We start from the raw sequence: 11,325 nt of genomic DNA, 5'->3' as shown, positions 1-11,325 counted from the left end.
CGAGACCACCTTTCGTGACAAGTCAGGATTTAGGAACAGTTAGTATAGTATCCTGCTGGAGGATCTCAGGCAGTGAACAGACTCGTAGGGGGTTCACAGATCTCAAATATAGGCAGTCGATTTTACTGCTTTAAAACAAGAAGTAAAATCAACTAAAACTCACAGGTATCAAGTGAAAGGCAGCAAGGATTGGTGTAATGTGGTCACTTCTCTTAGTACATGTTAAAATCTTGGCAGCAGTGTTTTGCATAAATGTACTCTTTGTGTTTCACTTGCTGATACTAATGTGGAGGTATGAGTTTCCTTTAGAGTACAAAACATTTCCACCTTTAGCTTCATGCCACTGACCCATCCAACCTGCATACAGGACACTGTGTGGCCAACTCAGTAAACACATTTTATATTGACAACCATCATATTGCATCTTCCTCAGCAGCTTTTGGAGATATCTGGAGATTTTAAAGCAAAGATCATAAAGAACATTATATTTTCCTGAATAAATGTACAGACGACCCTTACACCTCGATAACACACTAAAAGTAAAGCTCAAACACCAACAATACAAAACTAAACATTTCAACACATAATTTGTCCAGCAGTGGCTTTAGTTCACAGGTTTTGAATGGGATATGTGTTGCACGAACATGCATAAATCTGGTCTTTTCAGCACAAGTTAAGTCTTGTGTGATGATAAAAGTGTGACCAAAAATGTTTTCTTGGCTGCTCAGCCTGTGCATGTCGTTATCTCCTGCAAAATCCAGAGATGACATCTTTGGCACAATGGGAACTTCTGGAAATTGTGTAATTTGGACTGCGTATCAGACCCCAATGTTCCCATCTTTTATCTTGCTGTAGGTGAAATAGGTTTAAAAGCAGGACCTGCAATAGAAAAATATGCGGCCTGGCCTGGCATGATTAGAGAATGCAGCTGTGAGTTCATTCACTACCTTCTTAAGACCTTAAGACACACACGCACACAATGACCCTGTTTATTTTCACAACAGAGCCTTCTCTGCATCCCAGCTGGACATGCAAGATCCCCTTCCTGCCACAGACTACACATCCACAAAAATGTGCCCTGACCAGGGGCGGATCCAGAGGGGAGGTGGGGGGAGGCACTGCACACAACATTGAGCGTGCAAACAATAACCACAGTGACAGTATGTTGTAGAACTGTTTGAGGAGGACTCACTAATGACAAGGAATAATTCTGAAGTAGCTCCTGAACTACAAGAGTACAGCACATTACAAACCGACATCTTTAGATCGGACACTGCACAAGTAAATTCAATGATGATTATTAGCTTGAGAGCTAAGAGAAAACAAGGAATGACCTAAACGTGCACCTTACTGCAAGCGGAATTGTGCATAGATGTTGGACATATGATTGGCCCATCTTTGTAAATTGTGGCTCCCTTAAAGCCCCTGATTTAGAAAAGTCCTAGATCCACCACTGGCGCTGACACTGAGCTCTCACCTCTCACCTGTGTGTTCAGTCAGACTGTGTGGGGAATCTATTAGAGTGGCGGTTCAGCCCATAGAATACACATGTGGAGTATTTGTTTTTATGACAGCCCACAATCCTGTCTTTGTTGACATTTAGGGTGGATTTAGTCATAATTTGCCCACAGACTCATCTAATCGCTTGAAATTCAAACCCTCCAGCAGCTAATCCCCTTTTTGGCAGCGACAGGGACGTAAATCTCTGCCTCTTCCTCAGGTGTGTGTTTGTGTGTTGCCACTACAGCAGGTAGAAAAGCAACAGGTGGTCATCTAAGAATGGCTTTTTCTCAGGGGTGAGCAATATAAACACGTTTAAGTGAATAAGACCCAACAGGACAATATCATCGACCTGCAGAGCCGGAGAGCCCCCGTCCCCCTCTGATTTAAACGGAGCCAGAGCAACTGAGAGAAGGAAACCGAGAATTTGTATTAACATCATGATACAAAAAATAAATACACCGGTGGCATAATAGTGAACAGCTTTAAGCAGCACTCTATTTCTCCTCTCCTTTTCCATGGCTGTGTGCCCAAATGAAGGTCAAACTGAAGCGATTTAAGTATATTGTACCTGAATATGGCACTAAACGTTTTTATTACTTTGATGAATACAACACAAAGCTATAAATATGCAAAATTTACATCATAATAATAAAGCATTATGTAAAATTGTTAGATTCAAAAAGTTGGGAGATGTATTGCAATCCATGAAGCTTTTATTTTGAGAGTACACCGGAAGCGCTCCTCCTCTGACAGTGACGGAGATGCTCCGGCTGTGAAGGCGGAGTTGAGCGTAATAAAATGCTCTGAGAATCGGCGGGGGAAGCAGTGTTCGAGTCACATTCACCGGAATAAAGAGTCGCTTTTTATTTCGATCCACACCGCGGACAGACCTGAGTGTGTGTGCGGGACGGAAGTGGACAGCGGACGGATCAGGTCTCATTTCACCTGCGGGATAAGTGGAACGAACGTAACGTGCAGCTCGGTAGGACCGTCGCCTTTTTAACATCAACTGTCCCCCCCCCCCCCAACTAATGATGTTCCAGGTTCTAACGTGTAATGTAGCTTAGCAACAGCTAGCTGCACATCAGTGTGCACTGTAGCGCAACAAGTCAAATTCCTGTGATTATACAGACAATGTGCTGCTTTTCTGTCAGGTGGCTTCTGTTTGACTCTTTAAATCCACTATAGATATTCAACGTAAACCTGCAACAGAGGAGAAGTAGGCGTTCTGCGATTGAACGTGACAAACGTGACAAACGTGACAAATTCCTCACCTGAGTGCTGCACGGTGTGACTGCTCACATAGACATGCATTAGTCAGACAAACATGACTCAGCAGGAGCCCCTTACACAATCTAATATATAAATACATGTGGGTATTTGTATTTTTACACACACACACACACACACACAGAGTCGTGTCTCCACGTCTTGACACAGTCGACTCTTTGTGTTTCCATGATTTCAGACGACATTACTTTAAGTAGCATTGATTCCCTGGAGACTTACTTACACCTTAACCTTTGTTACTTTTCGCCTAATCCTTAACCTAACTTTGACCTGACCATAAAATATGTCTTCACGTTAAAATGTAATGATTTACAATTTTGGGAACAATAATACGACTATATCAAGAAGTTTAGATTCCCCCAACATGAGTAATACCTGAACACCGCACACACACACCTGCATTCATCCTGCTTCAGTGTGTGTGTGTGTGTGTGTGGTGTGTGGTGTGGGGGGTGGGGGGGGGGGGGGGGGGGGGGGCAGGCTGAATCATTTCCCCTTAAATGGTCCGGAAGATTTATTATAGTCGGAAATTTATATGTAAGAAGAGGAAAGTTTCAGTGGCCTGGTTACGGTCAGAATGTAATACTTAGACAGAATGAGTAAGAGTTAGTCAGACCCTGCGGTTCTGGTGAAAAGGTTGTGTTGCTTAAGGACGAGCAAAGGTGCCTGTAATTATTATGCTGAACCATGGTGAGTCACATGAAAGGGACAGTCTGCAGCTGGTGTGGATGTGGTTTTTAACCAATGCCGCCTACTTGATGTGATTTCTGTCTCCTGCTGCTTTGTTCATGTAGGCAAGGTAACCACAGGAGAAAGTCCAGACCCAATTCTTCATGTCTGAAAATGTCTTTTGACCACTCTGTCTGTTTAATCGCAGGTTCTGTATCAGTGAAAATGAAGCACCTCCCCTTGTTTTGCCTGTGTGCGCTGGTGATGCTGCATGGCCTTGAGGGTGCACTGCCCCAGGCTCCCTCGTATGGTGAACGGGGCTCAGATCTTGGCATACAGGTGTTTCAGCAAGTGGTGCGCTCAAAGCCCCAGGAAAATGTAGTGTTTTCACCCCATGGAGTGGCCTCCATCCTAGGCATGCTGCTAACTGGAGCCCACGGAGGGACCCGGAAGCAGATCATTAGTGGTCTGCGCTACAAGAAAAATGGTAAGGACTATTCCTGACTGTAGAGATTAAGATAAGATGGATGCAATAAAAGAAGGTTTATTATTTCTTTACATTAATATATGATTGAGAAATAATGTATTAAATCTGCACAGGTCCTTATAAGATGTTAAGGAAACTGCACAAGACCCTGACAGCAAAGTCCAACCAGGATGCTGTGCTGATCGCCAATGGCATTTTCAGCCAGGAGGGTTTCCCCATGGAGGAGTCCTTTGTAGCCACCAACAAGGGCAACTTCCAAAGTGAGAGCAGGAGCTTGAACTTCAGCAACCGCGAGGGGGCAGCCAATGAAATCAATGACTGGGTCAACAATAAGACCAAAGGTAGGAGTCATGGATTGATAGCAGCTGCATGCACAAGACAAAATATTCCCCATAAAGCCCCTAAAATTGCATATATGAGTGCCACACTGTATGTGAGCTTGTATTCTGAAAACGGTAGATTTGTCAGAAAAAACTTCAGTTTCCCCATCAGTTATGCATGTTATCCATTGATACATGCGTTGACTAAAACCTAGGGAGACATTATCACAAATTTATGTGCCAAATCATTTCAGATTAGTTGGAGTGGCCACAGATTTAACAGTTCCTGCGGCCCAGCTTTGTAAGTCTTATTGATCGATTAGGAGATAGGGTGCTGCACATGCAAAGACAAACTCTCATTCAAACTACCACTGAACTCTCTTTTTCACAAATAACAGTATTAGCCCATCACTTTGTAATAATTTGTTCAGTTCTCTGTTGTGTAGACTGGAGTGTCATGATTTGATGACTGCATTATTACTTTCTCATCTTTACTGAATAGAAAATTAAAGAGATGATTTTCGTGTGTATGTTTTTTTTTTTTTTTAATCAAGCCTGTGTTGATAGAATGTTGCCTCCGTGTTGCATCTTCATTCAGGTCACATCTCCAGCCTGATCAAACCAGACATGCTGGACGCGGCACTGACCCGTCTGGTCGTTGTCAACTCAATCTACTTTAAAGGCTTATGGAAGTCCCGCTTCCAGCCGGTGAACACTAAGATGAAGCCCTTCAAGGCGGGCGATGGGAACGTACTTTCAGTCCCAATGATGTCGCAGCTGTCTGTCTTCAACATAGGTAAGTGGTGATGTGTGAGAGGTTTCCTCTGAGGGCGCTTTGTGTGAGGTTGTTTTCACCTATTTGTGTTTGCTTGATTCTCAGTAAACTAAAACTATGAAACTTAGTGGAAGGATGTGTCATGGAAAATTTGGGTGTGGATCCAGTAAAGAAATGTTTACTTCAACATTGTTCAGTTTTTTTTTTTTTTTCATTTTCACTGATTTCCCTTATTTGTGGATCTTGGTGGTATGATAAGGTATAAGTGTGTGAAATTGAGGTGCAAATTTGGTGTAAAAGTCGTCCATTCGGACCAAATGAAATGATTGGCTGGCTAACATGTCTGTTACCAACCAATCTACGTGCCTGCATGCACCCTGTCTGTGCTGTCACTGTCTTCAGCTGGGGAGACGCACACCACTGAAGCAGAGACTATAGCCAGAATTTAGTGTCAGGCAGTGAACATGCATGTGTTTTTTGGGCGTAGCTTTTAAAGAGAGGGCCTTTGGGAGGGGGTGGGATGTATCTGTTGCAATTCTTGAGTTTATTTTTCCTAACTTTTCCAGTATTAACAACCCTAGATTTAACATTTTAGGATGATTTCAAATATATTGACCATAGAAGGTTGTCAAGTGATGAGAGGCAGTCGAAGCACAGCAAGTAAAATGTTGTTACAGTTAACTGTTCTGCATCCTTGTATGCCTGCTTGCAGTTGGTCAAAAACTCCACAGGATACCTGAAACTCAACACAAAGTTTCTGTGAGTAATTCCTGTTTGTCTGAGCTGTTTTGAACAAAGTTTGAGATACTGAAGATGTTCATGATTAAAAACGGTTGATTTTGGTTGGTTTGTTTTGATGTTGGAGTCTAAGATATTTCCAGTTTGAGTCATAGTCAGTTGTGTTAGGTTGTTAGGACATACAGGTCTCGACATGCCACATCCGTAGCATAGCAGTTATCCCTGTGTAAAATGAAACGATATTCCAGTCAGATGTCTATATTTAGATGTGTGTCAGATTTGTGTTAGCATGGTGAGTGCTGTGAGTGGATTCCCATGCAAGGCTGGAGTTAGACTGAGGCCATGCTCAGCTGTGAGGCACAGATTTCTCTGATGTATCCTGAAGTGTGTTTGTTGACTGTTGTGTGGAAAGTCTGTGAATTGTTGCTTTGATTTTTGTCCCCAAAATGTTGTAGTTACTTAATTAAGAGAATAAAACGTTATGTTTGGCCTCAACTTTGGTATAACAGGCCTTGTGCGTGTGCGTGCGTGTGTGTGTGTGTGTGTGTGTGTGTGTGTGCGTGTGTGTGTGGCTTTTTAAATGTATGTTTTATGAATATAATGGGATTTACATGTTCTCTACTTTAATGTGCTGTGATTAATTTTAATGACCATACAACGTCTGGCCATGAGCATCTGCAAACACAGTGGAATTGATTCTTGTGGTGTGAGAAAGTTACTGTGACTTCATGTCTTTTTTTTATATACAGCTGTTTAACAGCACATATCTCATTCTTATTTTGGAGCTAACTGCCGAATTATAAGGATTTTATATTGTTATTTAAAAAATCAAAGGACCTTGTCTGGTTTGCTACTCCCACAAACCAACTGATAGAACGCAGTGTTGTTCCAGACAGTGTTTTGCATTTGATTTAATGAGCATTTGCATCCTCCCAGGTCTTTTCTGAGGAAGAATCTGTTTGCCCTCAGGAAATGGTGCATTTTCCGTTTAGACTATATAAAAGCACTGAGCAGTGATAACAGCCGGGGTCCGAGGGACAACAGAAAACATAATCATCAACAGAAACACAAACAGATTTTATTTTTCCTGCATCACAATCAAGCAGAGAAATGGGTTCTGTAGTCCCAAACTGAGAAGAGAGGACACTTTTTAATGCATGTTTTTTTAATTACTTGTAAGTCAAAGCAGGAGGTTTCTAAAGAATTTTATTTTTTATCAGATTTATCAAAAATATACCTTGGATCCTGTCAGTCAAAGGTTCAACAGAAACAATTTTTTGTTTAATCAATTGTTTATTGATCTTTGATCATCATCACAATGCCACTTTGAGATGGTTTACACCACCAACTCAAGCACATCACTAGTGGTTGGACTGACTGCCTTCATTTTTGTGCCTTATTTTCATTCTATTTACCTTTTTATTTATTCTGTACTTGAGCTGCTGTAATGCCCATAGAGTGTGTGTGTGTGTGTGTGTGTGTGTGTGTGTGTGTGTGTGTATATATATATAAGGGTTAGGAAATTCCCTCATGAGAATCAATCGAGGATTATTATATGTGTATGTATATATGTAAATAAATAGTAATTTTATAAGTAATTCTCATTATCATTAACCTATCTACCTACCTACCTTCTCTCTTCTGCTAAGGCTTGGCCACCACTCCACAGGGGAAAAAGTATAAGGTCATCGAGCTCCCTTACCATGGCAACACCATCAGCATGATGATTGTCCTGCCCACTGATGAGGACACATCTCTGTCCCGTATCATCCCACACATCAGCACAGCCACAGTGCAGGGCTGGACCAAACTGATGCACATGAGGAAGGTCCACCTGGCCATCCCCAAGTAAGACACGCACACACAGAAGTTGCTCTTAAAACGTACTTGCCTGAATGCTACAGACATGAAAAATGTTGTGTGTGCATGTTTTTTTTTTATGTCTGCAGGTTTACTGCTGATGCGGAGGTAGATTTGGAAGCTCCACTTGCAGCACTGGGAATAACAGACATGTTCAGTCAGGACAGAGCTGACTTCAGTCACATAAGTGAGTGGAAGTTATAGTCATATCCAAAAGTACTGTAATGCTTCCACAGCAACATTTTGAAGAAGAGCAAGGCCTAAAACTATTTAAGATGGTTGTTGGCTGTTTACTGCTAAGAGCCAGTAAGAGTAAGTAATTTCAAAACTGATGTGTCTCCCTGAGGAATGAAAGGAACACTAAATGAAGTGCTGTAGTGCCATCTTGTGGCGTATTCATTATAACAGTGTGTTGTTTTACCTCAACAAAGGCACCACAGTGGCAGAAGATGTCAGTAAAGCACAGGTCTGTCTGTACAGGCCCACGTAGCCCTGAGAAGAGCTCTAATCAGGCTAATTGTGTACAAATACTTGATTGATTGTTGGTATATTAATTCTCTAAAAATGATTCCCACGTTTTGAATATGGACAGCACTGGATGATTAATATCAGATTGTTGATAAAAAGGCAGTGGTCTTACTGCATATCCATAAACACATTCTATTGTCTAGAACTATAATTAACAGCAAGTGTTTTCACAGGCACTGAGGGTTTACACGTATCCAAGGCCCTTCAGAAAGCCAAAATTGTGGTGAATGAAGACGGAACCAAAGCAGCCGCTGCCACTGGTGAGTGTTTGCTAAGGGTGTCACGTGTCATTAGATGGAAATGTTCTAGAAAACAGTTTTACTGCCAGTATTTAGTACATTCATAACCCTAACTTAACTTGTTTGGTCTGGGCCGTCAGACTTTTCCGTTTAGCAAAACCCAAAATAACACATGTGAAAAGTGCCTCTGACTCAATATCTGCACTCCAAGACACCAATGGAGTCAGATGTCACAAATCCACTGAAATGAATAGCATTATGAAGGCTTTTACTGGAGACTATATTCGTCAGACGGTCATACCTCAGAGGAGACCAGGACAAGATTACTCGATAAAAATTAGGGAACATCTTAGTCGGACTCTTTCAAAAATGGCGGTCTCCCTGCAACTCTTAATCTAGCTAAAATCTCTCTAATTTTGAAAAATGGCATACCCCCAGATTTATGTGGCTCCCATGTCCTTTCAGCAGCTAATAATGAGATAATTTTTCACTTTTAAAGCCTGCAGAGGACACACCCACCTACAGTGTGGCAGAAAAATGTATGCATGAGCAGAAAGACTTAAATTATGTAATATCCCTTTTCTATTCAGTACATTACTCACACGATGAATATGACACGACCAAACTTTCACCAAAATGGGAGGGTGACCTAGGTAATGAATAGAATGAAGAGGATTGGCCGGAGGCAGTACATCTGGTACAACCAACCTTCACTTGCAATAGGCTTGCAGAGATTCAATATAAAATATTACATAGGCTCCACATAGCCCCTATTACCCTCCACAAAATACTGTATCTCCCACCATCTCTCCCATTTGCCATAAGCGTAGAACGGATCTTGGGAATCATTTCCACTACTTCTGGGGGTGCAATCAGATTACTAGATACGTGAATCAAATAGCTTGAGAACTGAGCGGGGTCTGATTTTAATATGTAACACTGAGCCTTTTGTTCTGAAAATAATAAAAATACGTTGGGGGGGGGAGTGCCCCTGACTGCTGTCCAGACCATGTACAGTAGGTGATGTAGGACGTGTATGTGATACAAAATTCTTTAGCTCGCTCACTAAATTTCAATGTGAAACAGGATCAAATGTAAACAATGTAATAAAGACATTTATCATGGTCCGGCCTTTCATGTGTGAAAACGCCTTTGAGCTGTTTTAGTTTCTGACAGTTGTGTTTTCTTTTTCTGTTTAGCTGCCATTTTGCTGGCTCGGTCCTCTCCACCCTGGGTGATGGTGGACAGACCTTTCCTCTTCCTCATCAGACACAATCCAACAGGTACAATCTACTGTTTCCATTTGTGTTGACCCACAGACACATTTGTGCAGCTATAGGAGAAATATACACCATCTTGAAATGTTAGGCTCATTGAAACGATGTAACCCAAAGGAAACCAGAACAATACCTGCTGCTCACTGGAGGATTTTCAAATCTTTTCTACTGTCCACCTGCAACGAGAAACAAAAGTCTTTATGCTGAAGGCACCCAAGTTTCAGTTCTAAACAAAAGTACACAACAAATGGTTGGTGATGCTTGCTGGTCAGCTCAAATGGGTTCTGCTTGATCAATTGATGTCCCTTTTTATACTGCACAAATCTCCATGATTTCTAATCTTCGTGGGAGGAAATTGGAGGGACTCCGATCAGGATTTTGTCTGTAAACCCCTCGCACACAGGATAATTTGGCCAGATATTCTGTCCAGATCAGCATCAAATCAGCAACTCCTCTGCAAACATTGGAAGGCAGGTTTATTGAGCTGAGACCTTTGGTCGCCCCAAACACTTTTAGTTGAATGTCATTTGTCTTGTTCATGTATAGTTGTGTTTGAATATAGTTTACGCTTCACTGTGGAGTTAAAGGGTTTTTGTGCTTCACTATGTTGAATTCTCCATGTCTCTACCCGCAGGTACCATTCTCTTTATGGGCCAGATCAACCAGCCTTCAGCCTAGCCATCACTGGACAGTCCCTGGTAGTGTCATAGGCCAGCACAAGAAAAATACTTCCCCACACACACACACACACACACACACACACACACACACACACACACACACACACACACACACACACACACACACACACACACACACACACACACACACACACACACACACACACACTTTTTGCTGTAGACTCTATGTACAGTGTGGACATATAATGTTATTTGTTATAAATTTTGCTTTATTTTCCATAATGCATAACATGCTTTATACAATGTTTTGCAGACTAAGTTTTCTAAAAGTTTTAATTTTTTATGCTTTTAATTTTGACTTTATTACATTTTTAAAAGACTTTGAATGTCCCTTGTGTATTTTCTCAACTCTGAAATAATTTACTTTTTTTTTATTCATTCCATCACTTTCAGTTTAAAAGCTTTCCATCTGAAGTCGCTCGAGGTCATTATAAGTTACACTCTTGGTTACCTTGAACACTTCACGTTCAGCTATTTAAATATGATTCTTTCCTTCACTGAGGAAGTCTTCTTTTATTATACCTGCTTTATATTTGAGAAAATAAATACACATATTTAAAACACCAATGGTTTTTCTTCACTTATGTGCAGTTATATTATTCCTGAGAGGGAATGTTTGTGTACATGTGACTTGTGTACTGTTTTCAATTATATCATTTCTTTGACCATTACAATCCAAATATATGGTGGTGCTTCTTTATTCAGAAACTATTTAAACACATCTGTACATTTTGTAAACCACTTGTATTGTTGAGGCTCATGTGTGGCTATATGAGAGGTAGGTGTGTTCGGGATGCTTCCGTCACATTCGCACAGACTAATACAAACTGGTGTCAAATTATTAAAGAATGAACATGGATTATAGATCTAAAATCTGAATTTAAACTTTTGTGAGTTCCAAATTCAGAGTTTGATTTACTAGGTTAGGGTTGTCCAAG

General features: G+C 41.1%; 1 protein-coding gene across 1 annotated transcript; it reads left to right on the top strand.

The window, feature by feature from the left end:
• The first annotated feature begins 2,244 nt into the window (after positions 1-2,244).
• Positions 2,245-10,407, top strand: serpine2 (serpin peptidase inhibitor, clade E (nexin, plasminogen activator inhibitor type 1), member 2). Its single transcript, XM_034604075.1, has 9 exons — positions 2,245-2,485; positions 3,671-3,949; positions 4,063-4,290; positions 4,868-5,065; positions 7,432-7,630; positions 7,732-7,829; positions 8,344-8,430; positions 9,609-9,692; positions 10,321-10,407. The coding sequence occupies exons 2-9, from the start codon at positions 3,688-3,690 to the stop codon at positions 10,362-10,364; spliced, it is 1,200 nt and encodes a 399-aa protein (XP_034459966.1). The 5' UTR covers positions 2,245-2,485; positions 3,671-3,687; the 3' UTR covers positions 10,365-10,407.
• Positions 10,408-11,325: the final 918 nt, after the last annotated feature.

Source organism: Hippoglossus hippoglossus, chromosome 13, assembly GCF_009819705.1.
Source record: "Hippoglossus hippoglossus isolate fHipHip1 chromosome 13, fHipHip1.pri, whole genome shotgun sequence".
NCBI classification, from domain to species: domain Eukaryota; kingdom Metazoa; phylum Chordata; class Actinopteri; order Pleuronectiformes; family Pleuronectidae; genus Hippoglossus; species Hippoglossus hippoglossus.
The sequence above is the reverse complement of the archived record's forward strand: the minus strand, read 5'-3'. Positions and strand labels throughout refer to the sequence as shown.